A 23,194-nucleotide genomic window follows, 5' to 3' on the forward strand; every position below is an offset into this window, starting at 1 on the left:
AGGTTTTGCCAAATTTCAGTCCCACAGGAATCATGGGCCCTGGATTTGGGGGGGTGTTAGTCCATTTGAGATATATAGATTTGAAAACTGTTGATCAGTGATGCACCATTTTGCCCAATTGAAAGTTACAATCAGACACACGAGTTTCAGTAGTATATAAATAAACCCATCTTTCCCAAAATCCTTTAATTGTTCATATGTGTTCATTTTGGCATTCGTTGTTTTAGGGGAAGTGTGTATATTAAGAAAGTTGTGGTGGCAAAAAAAATAGGAACCCCTGATTTGAAGCACACATAAACACAGTTCCTCATAGCAATAGCACTTAGACTTACATACTTCTTCATAGTGCTTTTACAGCCCTCTCTAAGCGGTTTACAGTCCCAACAATCTGGGTCCTCATTTTACCCACTTCAGAAGGATGGAAGGCTGAATCAACCTTGAGCCAGTGAGATTTGAACTGCTAAACTGCAGCTGGCAGTCAGCTGAAGTAGCCTGCAGTAACCCTACCTCTAACCACTGTGCCACCTCGGCATCATTCTCTTATCATTCTGTGTAAAGCAATGTCAGCTAATCTTTCGTTAACAGTGCATAAACTTTTGAATAAAATATACACAATAGTATAAAAATTAATTTCCACACATTTTAGCTAGCTAGGAAATGTCTCTCTGGAATTCCGCTGCCCACTGAAGACTTCAGACCGCTTCAATTTGGCAGGTTTTTCAGCTTTTATTTTTGTTCTGTGCCACTTTAGCAAATAGTGTTTGGTCAGCATTTCATTCCCAGAGTTCCACTTAGTATTATCTTTAGCTTGTAAACAATGGAGTATGCTGCTGCCTACAGAGAAGCGGGTGGGTGTGTCAAAATATAACACAGTTTATCTATTGCAATTGCGTAGACAAAGTCAAAACAAAAACTGGGGTACAGATCAGCATTACAGAAGAAGGAAAATAATTTATTTCATTTATTAGATTTCTAAGGCTGTCGTACTGCAGCACTCATTTTGACTCTGGACAGCATTCAATATTCAGAACAAACAGTTGAAGCATAAAAGTATACATCAGCATTCTTTGCAAACAGATGTTTTGTATCCCGAGTAAAATAAAAATGTGGCTTTCTAATGCATGGGGATACTTTTGCAATCAATGCAGATACAAGCCAGTTTTGCATTAGTGGTTAAGGCACTGGACTGAGAGCAAGGACTTTTGAGCTCTAATCCTGCCTTCCAAATGAAAGCCAGCTGACTGACCTTGGGCCAGTCACACCCTTACAGCCTTAGGAAGCAGGAGACAAGATCAAGGTGCTTCTGAAAATATTGCCTAGAAAACCCCTGGCATTTGTCCATGTAGTTGCCAAGAATCAAGACTGATTTGAAAACAAGAAAAAAAAACATTATAAGTGGGTATCTTGCCTTGGTAGTATTCCATTCTTCTTTGTTTACTTTCTCTTTGGTAGAGAAGACGAAAGATGCCAAACAAATAAAACCAAAACACTTTTTAAAACATTCAAGGTAAAGGTTCCTCTTGCACATATGTGCCAGTTGTTCCCGACACTAGGGGGCAGTGCTCATCTCTGTTTCAAAGCCGAAGAGCCAGCACTGTCCAAAGATGTCTCCATGGTCATGTGGCCGGCATGACTAAACGTCAAAGGCGCACGAAGCACTGTTACCTTCCCACCAAAGGTGGTCCCTATTTTTCTACTTGCATTTTTTACATGCTTTTGAACTGCTAAGTGGGCAAAAGCTGGGACAAGTAACTGGAGCTCACCCCATTATGCGGCACTAGGGATTTGAACTGCTGAACTTTCGACCGACAAGCTCAGCGTCTTAGCCACTGAGCCACTGCGTCCCTACTATAAACATTAAATGGGGACAGCAACTGGTTTAAACAACATGTGTCCCGGTGGTCCTCCGGGTGCGATTCAAGGTGTTGGTGACCACCTTTAGACCGCTCCATGATTTAGGACCTGGATACTTATGAGACCGCCTTCTGCCACCAAGAGCCTCCCACCGGCCAGTACGCTCCCACAGAGAGGGGCTCCTCCGGGTGCCGTCGGCCAAACAATGTCGACTGGCGGCCCCCAGGGGGAGAGCTTTCTCTGCGGGAGCACCTGCCCTCTGGAACGAGCTCCCCCCGGAGATACGAACGCTTCCGGATCTACGTACTTTCCGTCGGGCCCTCAAAACTTTTTTATTTCATCAAGCCGGGTTGGCCTAACTCTCCAATGGTGTAATTTTAATTTGAATTTTAAATGGGGGATTTTAACTGTCGGGCCAAATTGCTTAATATATTTTAAATTGTTTTTAAATTTTGTATTCTATGTTTTTTATCTATGGCTGTTCACCGCCCTGAGTCCTTCGGGAGAAGGGCGGTATATAAATTTAAATATTAAACATGTAACGCCATTTGCAAATTTCTCCCACCCCTGAAAATGATTGTTTGCCCATCCTAACCCTTACAAAATAATGAACAAAAGTTGCTAAAAGCATTACAGCTCTTCCTTAAGTAAAGACCTGCACAGATCACAAGAATCTATCGCTCATTAGCAAGAACTTTTAAAAATAAAAAAATAAAATAGTTACATTTATATGCTACCCATCTCCCTGATAAGATGATTCTGAGTTTCACTACCAAATCAGGAAAAGCTATGTCTACTCCCCACAAAAAGGCCCAGGCCCTCTGAGGGATAAAGGGATGAAAGGAAGGATGGGGTTAAGGTGATTATTTCATAACTTGCTTGCTGCCCTGGAAGCTCAGTCATGAAAGTTAAAGAGAGAACCACTTAACCAGATATGGCTTATCTGCTTTCTCTGGAATCACTTCTTCTTTGAGCAAAAACACTCATAAATTTTAAATGGAATCTGCACCAACTGTTTGCTCTCCATATATGACCTGATGAATGAGGGCAATGGGATTGGTTGTCCATCCCATTTGGAGGCAGCCAGTGTGATGGAATGTTGTGGATTTGATCTCCATGAAGGAGGGATGTACATATATTCCAGAGCAGGGGTCTCCAACCTTGGCAACTTTAAGACTTGTGGACTTCAACTCCCAGCAAAGCTGGCTGAGGAATTCTGGGAGTTGAAGTCCACAAACCTTAAAGTTGCCAAGGTTGGAGATCCCTGTTCCAGACGAATAAGAGGCAATTCAGTTCAGATCAGGGGTGAAATCCAAAATTTTTCCCTACCGGTTCTGTAGGCGTGGCTTGATGGGCATGACAGGGGAAGGATATTGCAAAATCTCCATACCCACCCCACTCTGGGGCCAGCCAGAGGTGGTATTTGCCGGTTCTCCGAACTACTCAAACTTTCCGCTACTGGTTCTCCAGAACCTGTTAGAACCTGCTGGATTTCACCCCTGGTTCAGATAGTGTGTGTGAAACAAAGAAACTGAGACATCATCTCCTTAATTGTTCTCAGAGAATATGTTTGATGCTGATTGTAGAATGCTTTAGTCTGGCAAGATGCTGTCTATAGGTGTGAAACAATAAAGAAATCTTTGGAAGAATCAACAGGTGTCTTTCTTGGTTTGGAGGACCTCACAGCCAAGTAGAGAAGGGAAGAAGAACTCCTGCATGACAAATGTATACCAGGAGAGGAGAGGCAGGCACAGTCTTTCCCAGATAGAAAAAAAACATTTAATGTCTCCTTGCCAAAGTGAAGATTTAAAAAACACCTGAAACAGTCTGCCACACTTTGATCTCAATGTTTACTTGGAAGCAAGTGTCACTCACTTAAAATGAACATGTTTCTAAACAGGAATGAGCACAAAAAAGCACGTTCTAATACAAAGAGACACCTCTTCATATGGACTCTTGTGTTTCATCCAGCCATATCTACTGTCAGAAGACATTCTTGGTCTTGGAGGAAACTCCTGTAGCTTTAAGCTCAGCATTGCCCCCAAACCTGCAGTGTTGGCTTGAAACCTGGAGCGTTTCATGGTATCCAGAGATGACAATAGAGCAAGTTAGTCTTGAACAGGAGGTCTTCTACTTGGAGGAAATAAAGCCAAACGAGCTTGATGGAAAAGTTGGGTCAACCTGTAGAGAAAGGGTAGAGAAGCAGGGGATGCTAGGTGGGAGGGGAAAGAGAATAGAAGAAAAATAAAATTAATGCCATATGCTAATTTCCTTGTGGCTACAATACACCTCCACAATCAAATTGGGGTCCTTTTGTGATATCAACGTTGTTTTGAAAGGCAACCTTCAAGCTTGACTTAATCTCTGACCAGTCCAAATCACGTCTGAACGTCTGAATTTCTAATCAATCAATTCATCTATCAATGCTCACTCTGAAGGATATGGACTTTGTCCATCCCCCCCCCCCCCCCCCCGTTTCTCTTACTATTGAGAAGACACCTTTAATCTTCTGAAATTGGATGCATTTCTCTGGCAGAAAGCAAGACAATCAAGAAGAACACATAGAGACCAGAAAAAAGCAAAGCCACAACATTGCTCTCCTAAGACTGTGATACAGGGGTGGGATTTAAAAATTTTAGCAACTGGTTTTCTGCCCGGTTGCTGGGTGGGTGTGGCCATGGTGGGCGTGGCCTACTCGGCCTCCTGCACCATGATAGGGGAGGGGTTTTTTCACCCTCCCCAGGCTCCGGAAGCTTTCTTCAAGCCTCCGGGAGGGTGAAAACGGCCTCCCCCAGGCTCCGGAGGCTCTCCGGAGACTGGAAATGGGCCCGTTTCCAGACTTCCAGAACTTCCAGGAGGCCTGTTATTTGCCCTCCCAGAGCCTCCACGTGGGCCTTGCACTTACCTGGCATCCAAAACGGGCCGCATGGAGACTCCTGGGAAGGACGGGGAGGGTGGGCGGGGCCAGCCAGTCCTTGCAACTACTGGTTCTGCTAACCAGATGTAAAATGAGCATCCGGTTCACCCGAACCGATCCTAACCGGCTGAATCCCACCCCTGCTGTGATATGGGGGAAACATTAACAAGAAGCAGGAGAAAAATGCAAGAAGGCAAGGAGGAAACTTTAGCATCAGGCATCAAGTCATTCTAAGGAAGCGACATATTTGCTATAAATACAGCATAAGATTATTTTAATTTTATTTTAATTTTAATTACACGTGTCTAATTTTTGTCTCTGATATGTATTACCTCTGAACAAAATCAGTATCTATGTGTATTGTTATGAAATTCTTAACCAGAAGGCATCTTCAAATGAGCCAGTATTCTCATTAAAGCTCCTTTGCCATAATAATGGATTTTTTCCAACTAATTTGCCAGCTGCTTTTCTTGGTAATTTGGGTCAAATCAGTAATTGTAATAACAATCATGTTTGATTTCATCCAGGTCTTATAAGATAGATGTATCTCCCAAGAGCTACAACTGATAGCCACATACATTGAACTCAGTGGTGAAATGTGGGGGGTAATGTGACTGGGTAGGCGTGGCCAACTTTTTTTTTTCTCTTTTAAAAGCTTTTTTTTCTACCACCTCTTCAGCTGAACAGGTTGTAAAAAAAATTGCTTTTAAAAGGCTCTGACGATCCCAGCTGAGTTGCCTGATCATCAGAGGCTTTTGTTTTCTTTTAAAAGCATTTTTTTTTTTTTGCTTTTCCGCCAAAGAAAAAATGTTTTTATAAGTAAAAAATTTTTTTTACCCCTGCTTGAACTACTGTTTCAGGAAGTGGTACAATAGCATTTTCCTTTTTATCAACCCATTTTTCATTTACACATAGTGTAATGCAGATTATGGAATCTCTATCTCACACACTGAGATTAGAGGATGTTAAGCAGGGGTGAAATGCTCCCGGTTCGGACCGGATCGCCCGATCTGGTAGCAATGGAGGCGGGTGGTTCGGAAAACCAGTAGCAAAAATCCCTGCCCCCCCCATGCCCAGCTGAGCAGCACAATCATCAGAGGCTTTTTTTTTACTTTTAAAAGCATTTTTTCTACCACCTCTTCGGCTGAAAAAATGCTTTTAAAAGTAAAAAAAAGCCTCTGATGATCGTGCGGCTCAGCTGGGATCATCAAAGGCTTTTAAAAGAAAAAAAATCATTTTTTTCTTTTAAATGCCTCTGACGATCCAAGCTGAGTTGCCTGATCGTCAGAGGCATTTAAAAGAAAAAAAGTCTCTGTCGATCAGGCAACTCAGCTGGGATCGTCAGATCCTTTTGAAAGCATTTTTTAACAACCTCTTCACCGAAGAGATTGTAGAAAAAATGGTTTTAAAAGTAAAAAAAAAAAAAAAATGGCCACGCCTACCCAGTCACATTACACCACCACCACCAAGCCACGCCCACAGAACCGGTAGTAACAAATTTTAGATTTCACCCCTGATGTTAAGTATAGACATTTGTCTAAAGATAGGAGTTCCTTCCAAACAAAATACCCCAAGACCAGACGGTAGAGCCAGGATTTATTTTATTTATGCAATTTAGAGGCTACCCAACTTCCAATCACTCTAAACAACTTAAGAGTTAAAAAAAATAAGAAATAAAAAATACTATAAAAAAAGAGAGGGATTCATAAGCAGCCTGGAGACAGATATATGCAAGAAAGAAGAAGGGGGGAAAAAAAGGAAAAATAAGAAATCCAACTGGGGCTCCACCATCAATCAACTCCAACAATTGGGAGATCAGATGGTTTCCAATAGCTTCCTGAGCATCATCAGAGTGGGAGCTATCCAGATCAAAACTTCTCCCCCAGAAACCCTCTGGGCTCACACATTGTGCCAAGCCTTCAATTTCTAATTACCCATTTTCTCCACTTTCTGTCCCATATTCCTAGTTGTCTTCAGACAAGAAACTATTTCTCTAGATCAGTGATAGCTAACCTTTTCCGGATCGAGTGCCCAAAGAACCCCTAGAATGCAATGCGTGCGCAACCCCCCCTCCACACATGCGCCCCAGCCCCTGCGCATGTGCACACGGCCCCCCACGCCTGCCCCGCCCCATGCACATGCGCGACAGAATCACAATGACCAGCCAGCTGGCTGGAGGCCTGTGTGCATGCGCAGCAGAGCTGAACTGGGGTGACGGCTTGCGTGCCCACCGAGAGGGCGCTGCGTGCCACCTGTGGCATATGTGCCATAGATTCGCCATCACGGCTCTAGATGCTTCATTTTCTTCAGTCCCCTACCTGGGTCAAGTCTCAATACAATGAGGCACAACAGGAGGGCCACCAAAAGTGTCTTTTTGAAGGGGATGAAGCTGAAATGGCTTGCCAAAGACTCCAGCACTCTTCTCAGCTGGCCCAAGATGGTCAACATCCTCTGAGACACTGAACCTGCAGCACAAGAGAAAGAAACTTCACAAGGGGGGAATGACAAGGGCCACGAATACCAAAACTGAGCTTTCTCATTTCTCTTTTTTAAGATGAATGACTTTATATATTTTCTTTGTGGTTTTAATGGAGATTTTTTTTAAAAAAGGAACTGTTATTTAGTGTGTTATTTACATAATCTAGATTTATTATAGCAGTTTCTGACATTCAGAGTTGAGCAAAATGTGTAAGCTTTACTCAATTCTTTCTAAAATATCTCAAGAGGTTGGATCTATATCTATCTTGTTCATTGTTTTTAAACAGCCGCATAATTCTGCTTTAACAGGCACACAAAGTTAATTTCTTCAAAGCACGTCAAACATTTCTTGGTGAGTTTGTTAGACACAAATGATCATAATCAAATTAAGAAGCTGGTTTTCTTATTCTGAAATAAGGTGTAACCTTATTACACACTAATTAATCTGCTGTAATAGGACACCTTTATTGCCCCTTATTTACATTAGCCCTGTAGATCAGAGGTCTCCAACCTTGGCAACTTAAAGACTTGTGGACTTCAACTCCCAGAATTCCTCAGCCAGCTTTGTTTTGCTGGCTGAGGAATTTAGATTATAAATTACAGCATTCTTGTTTGGAGTTCAGATAACATGTTGCACTTTAAAATGACTGGGCTCTTTGTATGTGGCTGTGTTCTTCAAGATTATTAATCACTGTTAGATTATCTGTTCACCTAGCCTAGTACCAGTTCCTTTTAGTGACAGTGATAATCTATGACTCCGCTCTGGGATCTTTCCTTTTCCTTTAACTAAAATTGTAAAGGATTCAACATGCAATGTTTCATGAGTCAATTGTACACCTCTAAGCTAAGGTGAATGGAATCTAGTGTAGACCTGTTTTTGCTTCTGATTAAGCAAAATTGTTGTAGTTTCCATCTTCCTCAAGGGAAAGTTGCTGGGAATCAAAGGCATTTAAATTAAAACTTATTATGACGATTAGCATATCCAGCTGTTGTGAAATAGGAAGAGCCAATCTATGTGATCTATGGGAGAGAGACTATGGATCATTTCTCTCCTTGGACCTCTTCAACAATTTTATCAAGAGAACTCTCTGCTTGTGCAATCAATCGTTCAGATGTATAAGGCTCCTGTCTTGAGCAGAGGGTTGGAGTAGAAGACTGCTGAGGCCTCTCTTCCAGCAATATGTGTTCTACTGTATGTACCTAAGGAAACAGGACTACCAGAACACAACAGCCAAATTCTACCACTGAATGGTGATGCTTTAACCAAGCTGGTACCATTGCTTTAGTGGAAGCTCAATGCTCATTGCAGGCAATGCTGCAAATGATTTCACAAGACCAGACAGAATATTAAGACATTCAGAGTTCCATCTGCAGGAATCCTACCCAACTGCAGCTTCCATGACATCTCTGGCTGCTCCTCAGGAATTGGAGATGCTTCTTCTTTCTGTAGCCACTGATGCTTCTTCTCTTGAAGGGTTTTGTGCATGTTTTCTCGCTGCTCCTGGCTTAAAGCTTTGCAATCTTGGATCAGCTCCTCTGCCGCTAAAAAGTGTCCGAGTGGCAAGAGCACATGGAAAAGATAAAGCTGAGCCAACAGGCCATAACTTGACAAGTTCGGATTGGATGGGCAATATAACCAGTCCCGACCAACATCTAACATCACATGAGGTTCTTCCACTTTGCTATGGAGGAGGATGCTGAAAGAGAATATATGAATAACACACTAAGTCACGTTTAACACATTCATATTTCAATTGGACATGTCTTAAGACATTCAAAAGTGCCATATACAAAGTACCAGTAAGATGTAACATCCATAGACCCCAATGGATGCAACAGATTGCACTAAATAGACCTCCTAGCTTTTTTTTTAAATTAAGAAATGGGGAAGTTAGCAAAGTTCCATTCAGTTCCATCACCATTTGGCTGGTAGAATTTGGCTGTTGTGTTCTGGTAGTCCTGTTTCCTTAGGTACATAACAGTAGAACACATATTGCTCCAGCACAATCTGTATTTCCAGCAACGCTTAGGGTTTAATAAGGATTCTCAGAATATTGAAAATAATGAAAAGTATGTGTGTAAACACAATTTATGTCTTATTTTGATCTATATATTTCCTATTTTTATTTTCTATCCATTGATACCAGTTTTCCCAAGTTGAGTAATATTCTGAGTCTTCCTTATTATTTAATTCTATAGTAAGCCTGTCCATTTCTGCACATTCAAAAATTTTCTGGATTATTACACAATTTGTCAGTATAGGGGATATTTTCCAAGCTTGTGCGAGTACAATCCTCACTGCTGTGGTGATATGAATGATCAGATATTTAACTTTTTAAGGATATTTTCCTTTAATACATACTTTAGCAAGTAGGAATATCTGGGAATATATGAATAGAGTTAAGATTGGTGTACTGTCAGAATGACGTTGAATTGTACAAATATTATGGGCGTATTTTCATTACAGATGTATTTGTATTTATATTTTAATATTTTAAACTTTAATAAAGGTTTTTTTGAAAATGAAAAAAAGAAAGAAAATAATGAAAAGGCTTTGTTTGGCCATTCACCTATCAGAAAAAAAGACTTAGTGAGAGAGTTGTGCTTTTCCTAAGAAGCTAGAAGATCCTGTGGTTCAGGTAAAAGAATTATCCCATATAGAGGTAAGTGTGTATGGGAGATAACTTTTTGCAAGACTTATTACCTAGGCAAAGGGGGCCAAAACATTCTTTAAGTCCCAGGAAACAAAATAATATTAAGAACTAGCTCAGGTAAAAGTCTCCCTGATTCAATGGGATATAAGACATTGTTGGGGTGGGGGGGGAGTGACAACACAACCAGATGTGCAAGATTCAGGTATTATGGCAAAACTCAATCAAGTGTGGCTCTAATCTTCCTATGGAGTTGATTTTCTGTCTGGTCTACCTAGTGGGGGCTGGCAGTAGGTGGAAAGAAAACAACTGTCCAGATGTCAACAGCTGGATTCAAGAGATGTCTTCACTGACTTTTGAGGTGTCTTTCTATGGTAGAAATGAAAAGACAAGAGTAATAAGTTTCTGTGTGGTGTATATTTCATTAGATAGATAGAATTCTTTATTGGCCAAATGTGATTGGATACACAAGGAATTTGTCTTTGGTGCATATGCTCCCAGTGTACATAAAAAGAGAAGATACATTCATCAAGAATCGAAAAGTACAACACTTAATGATAGTCATAGGGTACAAATAAGCAACTGAATCATACTGGGAAACAATATAAATCGTAAGGATACAGCAACAAGGTTACAGTCATACAGTCATAAGTGGGAGGAGATGGGTGATAGGAACGTTGAGAAGATTAATAGTAATAGTAATGCCGACTTAGTGAATAGTTTGACAGTGTTGAGGGAATTATTTGTTTAGCAGAGTGATGGCGTTCGGGAAAAAAACTGTTCTTGTGTCTAGTTGTTCTGGTGTGCAGTGCCCTATAGCGTCTTTTTGAGGGTAAGAGTTGAAACAGTTTATGTCCAGGATGTGAGGGGTCTGTAAATATTTTCACAGCCCTCTTTTTGACTCGTACAGTATACAGGTCCTCAATGGAAGGCAAGTTGGTAGTAATTGTTTTTTCTGCAGTTCTAATTATCCTCTGAAGTCTGTGTCTGTCTTGTTGGGTTGCAGAACCAAACCAGACAGTTATAGAGGTGCAGATGAAAGACTCAATAATTCCTCTGTAGAACTGGATCAGCAGCTCCTTGGGCAGTTAAAGAACTGAACCAGGGGGCATATTATTATAGAAATATTTTTTTCTTTTTCCAAAAGTCAATAAATTCACCACTTCTCCAAAGGGTGCAGTGCCCTCATGTCTCCAGTGCCTCTAGGCCTCACAACCACTGCCAACTCCAGCATGCCAGGTATTCCTTTGTGGCCTATTTGTTTTTCATTTATCGATTTGATTTCTTCCCCTCAACAAGCTGTGCAGGTCTGCTTCTGTTCATTATTATAATTATGATCTAGACAAACATTATTATTGTTTATTACTTTCACCTATTAACAAGCAATTTAAAAAAACAACCTAAAAAATATGTTTGACTCATGTATTGTATGATGGCTTATTTTCCGAGTGTCCAAAGCTGTTCTCAACATTCCAGATGTGTCAATGTGCCCAAATACTCCTATGTAATAACAAAAGAATGGAAAACCTTTTCCTGTAATGAACTATGTTCCAGTGAAGATAATTTGGCACAAGAAAATAAAGGTTTTTTCCTTTCTTTCTCCCCATCCCAAAGGATGCCAGAGAGACCTGATGTTTCCCACCTCCTTATTTCCGGAGCTCCATCTTATTGTCTTTTCTTCCTTTGAGTATTTGTCACCTGCATGAAATCACACTGAGGGTACCCACTGCAATATAGTAGACTGAGTGCATGAGGTTAGGTTTCACTTTGCCTGGATCATGGACTGCACTGGTTGGCCATAAGCCAATCATATCTTTTCAGCTTAACCCACTTTAGAAGTTCATTATGACCATGAAAATGAGGTAGCAAAATGAGGTAGCCTCCAACCTTGGCAACTTTAAGACTTGTGGACTTCAACTCCCAGAATTCCTCAGCCAGCTTTGCTGGGAGTTGAAGTCCACAAGTCTTAAAGTTGCCAAGGTTGGAGACCCTTGGTATAAACTATCCTGCGCTGCTTGGAGAAAAAACAAACATGACCGCAGAAAAACAATAATCAAAAACTCTCTAGTGAATTTAGCCAAGCATGCCACTACAAGATAATTTAAGGCAGTACAGTTTTGCTTCAATTGCTAAAACAATATAAGTACTTGCTCACAGAAAGTTAACATCTAGAACTGCAATGATTTGAGTTTTTTAAAAAAATTGGAACTGCATCCTTATTGAAGATTAAAACTGTCTCAGCGAGCATAGAAAAATCTAGACTCAACTCATTTCTGATTTAAGCAATATTCATCTAAACACATGACAGAATTGTTGCCTATTATTAAACTAGAAATCAGGAGCAACATACCTGGAAGTACCCATAATTCTAGAGTAAGATTAAGTTGTAAATATTCTTGATATTTAACTTATTTTAGGTGGGAGCTATTTACACAATCTAATATTCGTCCTTGGGATGGAGCAGTATCTGATTTGCCATTCAAACGCAGAAAAAGGGGACTCACCAGAGCTCCAGAATTTTGGGAGGCCAACCTTCAGGTTTGTGGTAGTACTGAAGGACCCATGGGAGGACCTCTCTCCATCGATCCATTTCTGCCAAAGCTTGAATGCCAACAATACATAAGGAGCATTTCAGATCTTCAGAGCTGCATCTGGAAGTCAGATAAACACTGTATGTGTACATTGGTGTACAATTTAAAAAAGCAGAAAAACTGCAGTCTTTAAGCAATCCAATTGCAATCTCTGCTCCAATTCTAAGGATAGACCAGATTCACATAATCCATTAAACTACAGTTTGCTTAACCAACCACATTAGGGTTTATGGCATAAAACTCAATCATTAAGATTCATTTTCCAGTTTGCAAATCTGCTAACAAAAAGCTTGACTTCTGTATTGAGTGTGTACTTGGTTTAGATTTGGCAACACAAGTAAGTAAAGGCAAAAGTAAAGATTCCCCTCACACATATGTGCTAGTTGTTCCCCACTCTAGGGGGCGGTGCTCATCTCCGTTTCAAAGTCGAAGCGCCAGCACTGTCCGAAGACAGTGGTCATGTGGCCGGCATGACTAAGTGCCAAAGGTGCATGGAACGCTGTTACCTTCCCACCAAAGGTGGTCCCTATTTTTCTACTTGCATTTTTTACGTGCTTTCGAACTGCTAGGTTGGCAGAAGCTGGGACAAGTAATGAGAGCTTACCGTGTTACACGGCACTAGGGATTCGAACAGCTGAACTGCCGACCTTTCAATCGACAAGTTCAGCATCTTAGCCACTGAGCCACCACGTCCTTTATACAAGTAAGTAGTCTTTGATTTATGACCAGCCGCTTAGCAACCACTCAAAATTAAGACTGACTCCCAAAAGGTATTTACCACCTAGTTCTGAAGTTCCAACATCATCACATCTTGCAATTGTATGACTAGTTGGGAGCTCAGTGACCAGTCTGCATTTACACAGGTTTGCAAGGTCCTGTAGTCATGTGACTGTTTTATGACTTTTTGCCAAAAACCAGCATGTATTTCCGGTTTTGACAAAAATGCCCCATAACTAGCAATGGGTTCACTTTACAACTGCAACAGTCACTTTACGACTGCTACAAAAAAGGTCACAAAATCAGGTCAGTCATGTGGGTGACCCACTTTATGACTGGCATGACTCCATTACAATCATAAATCGAGGATTACCTGTATTGTTGTTGTTTCACTGTTTTTTTCCCCCAGTTACATTTATTGTTTTGTTGTTATACATTTATAAATTACTTTGCAGACTTTTATATACAGGTTGAAAGACTTGGAGACCCCCTGTCCCCAAATTAAATAATGTGTCTACCATTCACTTTTTAGTGTCCCCATTACCACCCCTTCATTCTTTAGACTTCTATTTTTTTTTTAAATTTGATTTATATGCCGCCCTTCTCCGGAGACTCAGGGCGGTTTACAATGCGTTAAGCAATAGCCTTCATACTTTTGTATATTTATACAAAGTCATCTTATTGCCCCCACAAACTGGGTCCTCATTTTACCTACCTTAGAAAGGATGGAAGGCTGAGTCAACCTTGAGCCTGGTGAGAGCCGAACTTACAGTAATTGCAGACAGCTGGTGTTAATCACAATGCTTTTAATCTGCTGAGCCACCAGGCCCGCTATGCTATGCTATGCTATGCTATGCTATGCTATGCTATGCTATGCTAATGCTATGCTATGCTATGCTAATGCTATGCTATGCTATGCTATGCTATGCTATGCTATGCTATGCTATGCTATGCTATGCTATGCTATGCTATGCTATCTCAGTGGCTAAGACACTGAGCTTGTCGATCAGAAAGGTTGGCGGTTTGAATTCCTAGTATAGGTCTCCTGTGTGAGCAGGGGGTTGGACTAGGTGACCTCCAAGGTCCCTTCCTACTCTACTCTACTCTACTCTACTCTACTCTACTCTACTCTACTCTACTCTACTCTACTCTACTCTACTCTACTCTACTCTACTCTACTCTACTCTACTCTACTCCACTCCACTCCACTCCACTCCACTCCACTCCACTCCACTCCACTCCACTCCTTCCTATTCCTATTCCATTGCCTCTCCTCTCTCTTCTATTCTCTCCTCTCCTCTATTGTATTATCTATTCCAGTGGTCCCCAACCCCCGGTCCGCGGACCTGTGCCGGGCCGTGGAGTACCTGGCACCGGGCCGCACAGCGGCCGGGGGACATGAACGCTGCAGCGCAAAGGCTCCTGGGCCGTGCGCAATGGGCCGTGCGCAAAAGCTCCTGGGCCGTGCCCCCACCCCTGCGCGCGCTCAGCGGGCCGCGGCGATAAAAAGGTTGGGGACCACTGATCTATTCTATTCTCTAATAAAATGGATGGGTAAAGTAGTCCAACATCATCTAAAAGAACGCCTTGCTTTTAAAGAACTATCAACTCCCAGCCGGTTCTGAATGTCTCACTCTTCTTCATTCCAGTTTGGCACCTACCCGTCAGAATCGCCCTCGCTTTCCAAGAGGCTCTGGCAGCCTTTCTCACATCTGTCCACCGCTGCAGCGAAGTCCCTGTCCACAACCAGGAGTTCAGCCGCTTCCTCTAATAAGGAAAGTGCTTGGGGTGCCGCTGGGCAGAGAAGGCTGGGCTCGCTGCTTCTTAATAGGCCCCTCGCCCTAGCCACGGCAGCCAACATCGCCGGCGAATCGTTCTTCATGATGGCATGATCCTCAAAGGCAGAAGCCTGGGAAAAAAAATTTTTTACACAACAGGGCGTCGATCACTTTTGAAATTTGATTTGATGATCGTTGGGTGCTCCTAATACACTTCCACGCCTAACCCCACCCCGGTCCGTGCAATTAGTTGCTAGCAAAAAGGAGGAGGAGGAGGGGGTTGAAGGGATTGCAACAGCTAGTACTGCAACCTACTAAAAGGTTTCACCTTGCAGTCTTCAGTACCCAAGTGGAGGAAAAAGGGCGAGCAGCGATAACGATCTGGAGGAAGCGAAAAACCAGCTCCAAGTGTAGTTAGGATGGTTTATATTGGCTCTTGTAGATCTTTGTCCCGAACCTTTTTTTCCCACCCCCTCTAATCCTTGCAAAAAAACAAACAAAACAACCGAAACGCGCTTTCTTTCTTCACCACCGGTTGCAAAAGAGATCCCAGCAGCCCGTCTCCGCTTCCCTGGGATGCATTTTCTGCAGGTGCCTTTTTTGTTTTCAGTGCAAAAATCGAATTGTTTTCAATTGCAAACAAATTTCAGTGCAAAAAAAATGGTTTTCAATTGCAAAAACACGAAGGAAATGGGGGTGGAGGGGGGTGGGGGAAGCTGGCAGAGGGATTCCGGACTACAAAGACCAGAAGGCTCCTCTTTTTACAGGAAGTAGTTTAAAAACGGGAGGAGCAAGGGAGCGGGGCGGGGATTCCTACTGTAACGGCAAACATTTAAATTTGTCTTTTAATTTTGCGCTCTTGTTATGGCGTGTTGCAATTATAGGGGGCGGGATTCAGTAGATCTGCCTTTTCTAAAGGTTTCTCAGATGGTCTTTCTCGGTTGTTTTTTTTTTTAAATTTTGCATGCTCAAATATTGATATATTTCCATTCCAGACAGTGGCAAAATCCATTTTTTTTAAACTACTGTGGGCTTGGCTTGGTGGGCGTGGCAAGGGAAGGGTACTGCAAAATCTCCATTCCCACCCCACTCCAGGGGAAGGGTACTGCAAAATCTCCATTCCCTCCCCACTCCTGGGGGAAGGATATTGCAAAATCTCCATTCCCAACCCACTCTGGGGCCAGCCAGAGGTGGTATTTGCCGGTTCTCCGAACTACTCAAAATTTCCGCTACCAATTCTCCGAACTGCTCAAAATCTCCATTACCGGTTCTCCAGAACCTGTCAGAACCTGCTGGATTTCACCCCTGATTCCAGCCCTTCCAGCCCAAATGTCTATTTAGCAGCCAATGATCTCAGTCAAGACGATCCTTGGTTACCTTATTTTCTAATGCTAGGTAAACTGGCTTTATGTCCATAATTTGGGTGGCTAATCTGACACGACTACGCACGATGGACTTCAGTGAAATGTCTGCTTTTGAGCAGCTTTTATTCCGTTTCCTCATTTTACATGGAAAAGAAACTGGTTTGCGTGAGAGATAGTAGGCTAAATGTGGTTCTCTAATTTGGGGTCCTATTTAGTAATTTAATAATGTTTAGTAATTTGGGGTTACTGTTTAGTAAAGCAGTGGCTCAGTGGCTAAGATGCTGAGCTTGTCAATCGAAAGGTTGGCAGTTCAGCAGTTCGAATTCCTAGTGCCGCGTAACAGGGTGAGCTCCCGTTACTTGTACCAGCTTCTGCCAACCTAGCAGTTCAAAAGCACGTAGAAAAATAGGGACCACCTTTGGTGGGAAGGTAACAGCGTTCCATGTGCCTTTGGCGTGGAGTCAGGCCGGTCACATGACCATGGAGATGTCTTCGGACACAGAGATGAGCACCGCCCCCTAGAGTCGGGAACGACTAGCACATATGTGTGAGGGGAACCTTTACCTTTTTAGTAAAAGACCCCTTCATGGATTATTGCCTTGTCGTGGCGAAGGGGCTTGCCATAGCTCAATGAAGCTATGAGCTATGCTATGCAGGGCCATCGAAGACAGACAGGTCATAGCAGAGAGCTCTGACAAAACGTGACCCACTGGAGAAGAAGATGGCAACCACTCAGGGCTGGATTTAGATGAAAAGAGGCCCTAGGCTATTCCACTTATGAGGCCCTTTCACCTATAGTGAAAGTGTAATTTTAATTTTGCTAACAATTTGAATGTAGGCCCCTCTTGATCTTGAGGCCCCCTCTTGATCTTGAGGCCCTAGGCTGAAGCCTAGTTAGCCTATAGGAAAATCCGGCCCTGCAACCACTCCAGTATATTAGTAAAAGAACCAGCGAAGTCTGGGATAGTGTTTCTCAATCTTATCAAGTTTAAGATGCGTGGACTTCAATTCCCAGAATTCCTGGGGGGGGGGGTTGCAGTCCACCATCTTAAATTTGCCAAGGTTGAGAAGCACTGGTTTAGGAAACTTTGTATTCAACTACCTTTGCAAGCAGGTGTTACTATCCACAGGGGTTAAGGTGGTGGGGAGGAATCTACCATTTAGATTTTGGGGCGGTGTTGACCAGGGATTATGGGAGTTGAAGTCCAGTACATCTGAAGTAGTGGTGGGGTTCAAAGTTTTTTACTACCGGTTCTGTCGGTGTGGCTTGGGCATGGCATGCCATGGCTTGGTGGGCATGGCAGGGGAAGGATACTGTAAAATCCTGATCAGCTGGGACTTGGGAGGCAGAGAATAGATGGGGGTGGGGCCAGTCAGAATCTTTACTACCGGTTCTCCAAACTACTCAAAATTTCCGCTACCAGTTCTGCAGAACTGATCAGAACCTGCTACAACCCACCTCTGATCTGAAGGCACCTGTTCTCTCTTTTCTTAAAGGCTGGGGAAAAAATGTAATGAAGTTTTTAGACAAATGTAGGATGTCTAGCCACTCCTCTGCAAGTGAGCCGTATCTCATGAAAGTTTTATGTCTTTCAATATGATTTATTAGTCAGGCGCTTCCAGACTCCTGATTTTTGGCTATAGTAGGCTAATATTGCTGTTCTCTTACAGTGAGTAGAAGATGCATTTCTTCTTTCTGGTCACAAGGTGTCACTCCAACCATGTGTTGCATTGAATTTAAGACTAAATAAGAAAATAAGACAATAAAATAATGCGTGCTACACTGAGTAGCATGGATCATATATGGTGGATTTCCATAACACACTAGCCTAAATCCTACTTTGGGCACATTATGCCAACCCCAGGGGTGAAATCCAGCAGGTTCTGACAGGTTCTGGAGAACCGGTAGCAGAAATTTTGAGCAGTTCGGGGAACCAGCATATACCACCTCTGGCTGGCCCCAGAGTGGGGTGGGAATGGAGATTTTGCAGTATCCTTCTGCCACGCCCACCAAGCCACACCACACCCACCAAGCCACGCCCACAGAACCGATAGTAAAAAAAATGGATTTCACCACTGGCCAACACCCAGCTCTCTGAAGAAGATACTAATGCTGGGAAAGATGCAAGGAAAGAGGAGATGAGGACAACTATCAGCAAGACGGATGGATTCAGTTACAGTGATGGCAACCTTTAGACCTGAAATAGGTTAGAGATAAATCACCATGGAAAAAATCTACGTGGTTGCTAGGAGTCTAAAATGATCAGGTGGCACAATATCAATTAAGTCCATGTTGTATGAGTGGATGTATAAATTCAATATACCCTGGTATATATATCAAAGGTTAGTGGTGTTACGCGAACACAATTTCAGAGTAGACTTCAAGGAAAGGAGGGGTGTTCCTTTCTTCAAGGTTACTACTTTAGTATTTCAGTTTATTCACCAATGCTGAGAAAGACTGAGGGGATTTTGGAGAAACTATGTAACTATTTGGCAAAACTTGATTTAAACTCAGGATAGGAAGAAAACATCAGAAAGAAACTCAAATTACCTCTGCCTTTTGCAGTAGAAGGGGAAAGGAAGAAATACATTGTGAGGCTTCAAGATGAATGCCAGCCTTTCAAACTGAGCCAGATCAGGAAAAAGTTTCTACAAAGAATATTGAAAGTCAACTTAATTGATACAGGTTATCATAACAGAATCTTGAAAGGCTGACAGGATTTTCCATCCCTCCTCCTCATATTATTCTTTTTAACCTTTCTGTTTTGGGCATGAATGTTTTGCTAACTGCTGTGGCCTAATTAGTCCAAGGTCATCTCTGTGGCTCATGAGAATAAACCAGTTATGCACTTGTCAATAAGATCCTGCAAAATACTATCAGGATTATACTTTGCTTGGAGAATTAGAACTGATCAACATTTTTCTAATTGTTTAGCAGGATCCAGCTAATCTGAGATGGGAGATCAACAAATCCTATATTGTGGCCTATGGAAGGCAATTCCACTTTTATTGTATTTGGTTTTATTTCAATAAAGACCACACTTTTTTCCAAATATGGAATTTAAGGGCTTATGATAAAATAAATTCAACAGAATTTTAATTTCACAGTAATGTATTTAATATACAGCTGCATTATAGCTTCTGACAGCTTCTGACTCCAATTCAGAGCCAGCTCCATCCTGAACTGGAGCTAATAAATCAGTGCAAGAGATCAGAAAAGTCCTTAGCTAAGAACTACATTTCCCAGGATGTATTTTGACAGATACCTGATTTATACTAGCCTGTGCCCAGTTTGAATTCCCTAATTTGGAAAAATATACAGTTTTGACAGTTGCTAAGCCTTCAACAATTTTTCCACTATTTTGAACAATAAAAAGGAAGAGAAGAATTGAAGTAAGGGACTGAGGTAAATAAGTTAACAGCCTGCAGATGTTCAAGCTTGCATGTTTGTTTCTGGAAGACAATTGGGATTTAGTTTACAGCAGTGTTTCCAAAATATAGGTAAATTACCCCAAATTGGGTGAAAGTGATTTTTCTTTGGGTAACAACATATAAACATTCCAATCACAACACATGAACCTCCCAATCACTTTACGTTAAGTCATTGTAAATATCCCTGTCAGAAATAGGGATGTTTACATTGACTTAAAGTGTTTTATCTACAAAGGACTTTTTGACAATTGGTTTTGAGTAACAAAGGAAAAAGTTTGAGAAGAATTGGTCTACGGGGAGGATAAAGGATTACATGACTGGTTTTTTTAACGAACTCTGAAATTAATCATATTCCTATTTCCAATTTAAACAGTAAGGAATAAGTAACTATAAATGTCCATATCTCAGCTTCTTCTAAATAGCAAGACTAAATAGCAAGAGCCTTGGTAGTACAGTGGTTTAATGCACCCTGTTATTAACACAGCTGCCTGCAATTTCTGCAGGTTCGAATCTTACCAGGCTCAAGGTTGACTCAGCCTTCCATCCTTTCTAAGGTAGGTTAAATGAGGACCCAGTTTGTGGGGGCAATAAGATGACTTTGTATAAATATACAAAAGTATGAAGGCTATTGCTTAACGCATTGTAAGCCGCCCTGAGTCTCCGGAGAAGGGCAGCATATAAATCAAATTTAAAAAAAAAAAAAAAGACTACAGTCCAGCATAAATTAATCACAGTTTTTAAGACAATTAATTGTATGCCCTGGCATGAAAGCAAGCCCCATTTAATGATAGTGGAACAATGCCTGGCCTAATTTTATTTTATTTTTTATTCTTTAATAGCAATATTACTTAGATTTATAATCCACTTCACATATTGTCCCCAGCAATCTGGATCCTCATTTTACCAACCACAGAAGGAGAGACGGCTGAGTCAATCTTGAGCCAGTCGGAATCGAACTCCTGATAGTCGTCAGAATTAGCCTGCAATACTGCATTCTAACCAAAGAATGCAAAACTAGCATGCTGCAAAGGAAAGAAAAGCCATTGCCTCAGGCATAACCTGTAGCCTCATTAGCCATAGAGGTATTCCTAGAAAATAGAGTAATTACTGCATAATCCAAGTATAGATTCTTGTGAATGGCAGTGCCAACAACAGCATCCGTTTTGTGAGACTGGACACGGCATGATCTCAAAATTCCAAATATATCTTTAAGGGCATTTTGCATATAGTTTCTCATCCAATCCAGCCAAAAGGTAACCTCCTTAAACCACATCAATTGCCGAGAGACAAAGCTATTGCATGCGTTAAATTTTCCCACTGGGATCAATCTGCCAGTGTAAAAGAAGAATTTTGTGTAACTGACAGATTGGCATTCAATATTTTGAATGCAAGTTCATTTCATTCTGACTCACCTTAATTGTAGCACAATCAATTCAATTTAAACATTTTCTAAATTAGTGCTATTGAAGAGATTAATGACATTTTCTGTCATGCCAGATAATTGTTTTGCACTAATACAATAAATACTTCGGGGAATGCAGGTTTTCCTGTTTTCTCTTTTGTCCTACAGAGGGTAGTGTGGGACCACACAAAATCAGTCTCTTGATTTTCGTATCACCTAGACTAGTAATCTAATATTAGAGTCTGAAATAGGAGCAGGTGAACCAGAGGTGGGTTTCAGCAGGTTCTGACCAGTTCTGGAGAACCTGTAGCAGAAATTTTGAGTAGTTCGGAGAACCGGTAGTAAAAATTCTGATTGGCCCCACCCCCATCTATTCTCTGCCTCCCAAGTCCCAGCTGATCAGGAGGAAATGGGGATTTTGCAGTAACCTTCCCCTGGAGTGGGGAGGGAATGGAGATTTTACAGTATCTTTCCCCTGTAGTGGGGTGGGAATGGAGATTTTACAGTATCCTTCCCCTGGCACGCCCACCAAGCCATGCCATGCCACGCCCACCAAGCCAGACCCACAGAACCGTTAGCAAAAAAATTTGAAACCCACTACTGAGGTGAACATTATCATCAGCACAACCACATGGTAAGCGACACCAGGCCAGATGTTCCTTTTGGAAAGACAAAAGGATCCCTGGGGATCCAAGGTTGGGAAAGAATGAGCTAAGCTATGGAGACCCACTTAGAATAAAATAGTTTAAAATACAGCAATTGACTTGTATATCGCTTCACAGTGCTTTACAGCCCTCTCTAAGTGGTTTACATAATATATTGCCCCCAACAATCTGGGTCCTCATTTTACCCACCTCGGAAGGATGGAAGGCTGACTCAACCTTGAACCGGTTAGACTTGAACTGTCAAACTGCTGGCAGCCAGCAGTCAGCAGAAGTAGCCTGCAGTACTGCATTCTAACCACTGCGCCACCACGGTTCTTATGCTACATTTTAATATTTTTAATATTATTGTTAAAATCTAATATTTTTCACATAAGCACAACAATTTATATTACTTTGAAAGAAAATCATTATCAGCCTTTAAAATCTTACTCGGTACTCCCAAAATTGCTTTTTACAAAAGGCAATTGGAAGAGATTTTTTTTTCTTCGAAAATGAAAATGTTTCACTTCTCATCCAAGAAACTTCTTCAGTTCTGCTTCTTGGATGAGATGGGACAACCAGGTTGTAAGTTTGGGATAATCATGACCTGGATAATCGAGAATTTCCACAGATATTTACTGGGTACTGATTGCATTGTATTTATCTCCTTTTACCCTCTTCTCTGGTAACCTCATATTTTTGAAGTTAAAGGTACAACTTACTTTCTTTCAATGCATGATTTCCACCTTTACCTGTCCACCTGTTTTTAGCTGCTTTTATGTTGTTTCCTAGTTTTGGACACCATCCAGAATCTACCGGAACATTTTTAACATTTTTACTTATTTGTTTATCAAATTTAGGTACCACCCATCCCCTCAGAGTGACTCATACATTGATATGGAGACCTAGACCATATATTGAATACAGCACCCAACATTTGTTGGTCAACTGAAATCAGACCGATCCAGGTCTCCAAATCAAGAATTCATTTTAAAATGTATCTGAACCAGTTTCTTCCACCACCCAAAGCAGAATTTTCCACCACCCAGACAACAGGTCGGCAGTTTGGCGGTTCGAATCCCCAGTACAGGTCTCTTGCGTGACCAGGGGGTTGGACTAGATGACCTCCAAGGTCCCTTCCAGCTCTGTTACTGTTACTCAGGGACAGGAGGAAGGGGATATTTCCATCCCAACCTAAACTGGTCCAAAGGTCACCTGACTGCACTTCAGCCAGTGATGCTTAATGAAGGACCTCAGATTCCTCCATGGCAAAACCTGCATCAGTTTACGTGGTTAAACATTAGTTTAATGCAGGTAGAGATAGGATTGCTTTCATATTTGAATTGTGAATGAAGACAATATCACA

General features: G+C 41.7%; 1 protein-coding gene across 2 annotated transcripts; it reads right to left on the bottom strand.

Annotated features, from left to right (window-relative positions):
* Positions 1–931: 931 nt before the first annotated feature.
* On the bottom strand, positions 932–15,763 carry PEX26 (peroxisomal biogenesis factor 26). 2 transcript variants are annotated; one of them, XM_087873075.1, is made up of 6 exons: positions 15,302–15,763; positions 14,870–15,117; positions 12,405–12,551; positions 8,633–8,946; positions 7,090–7,236; positions 932–4,066 (listed from the first exon to the last, which is right to left on the bottom strand). In XM_087873075.1, exons 2-6 carry the CDS (start codon positions 15,088–15,090, stop codon positions 3,963–3,965), a joined length of 933 nt encoding a protein of 310 aa, XP_087729201.1. In that variant the 5' UTR covers positions 15,091–15,117; positions 15,302–15,763; the 3' UTR covers positions 932–3,962. The 2 variants fall into 2 exon arrangements, with proteins under 2 accessions (XP_087729201.1, XP_034258748.2); XM_034402857.3 differs by having other exon boundaries at positions 15,315–15,718.
* Between the last annotated feature and the right edge of the window lie 7,431 nt (positions 15,764–23,194).

This window comes from Pantherophis guttatus, chromosome 7, assembly GCF_059756535.1.
Source record: "Pantherophis guttatus breed Tessera chromosome 7, ASM5975653v1, whole genome shotgun sequence".
Classification (NCBI taxonomy): domain Eukaryota; kingdom Metazoa; phylum Chordata; class Lepidosauria; order Squamata; family Colubridae; genus Pantherophis; species Pantherophis guttatus.

What these genes read in the sequence shown, in the direction of transcription:
- PEX26 (XM_087873075.1), bottom strand. Translation starts at nt 15,090, where the DNA reads ATGAAGAACGATTCGCCGGCGATGTTGGCTGCCGTGGCTAGGGCGAGG. An exon ending in GTCATGGAAGCTGCAGTTGG is followed by an intron (nt 7,237 to 8,632) that starts GTAGGATTCCTG and finishes CTTGTGCTGCAG; the next exon opens with GTTCAGTGTCTCAGAGGATG. An exon ending in TGTATTGAGACTTGACCCAG is followed by an intron (nt 4,067 to 7,089) that starts GTAGGGGACTGA and finishes CCTCCCACCTAG; the next exon opens with CATCCCCTGCTTCTCTACCC.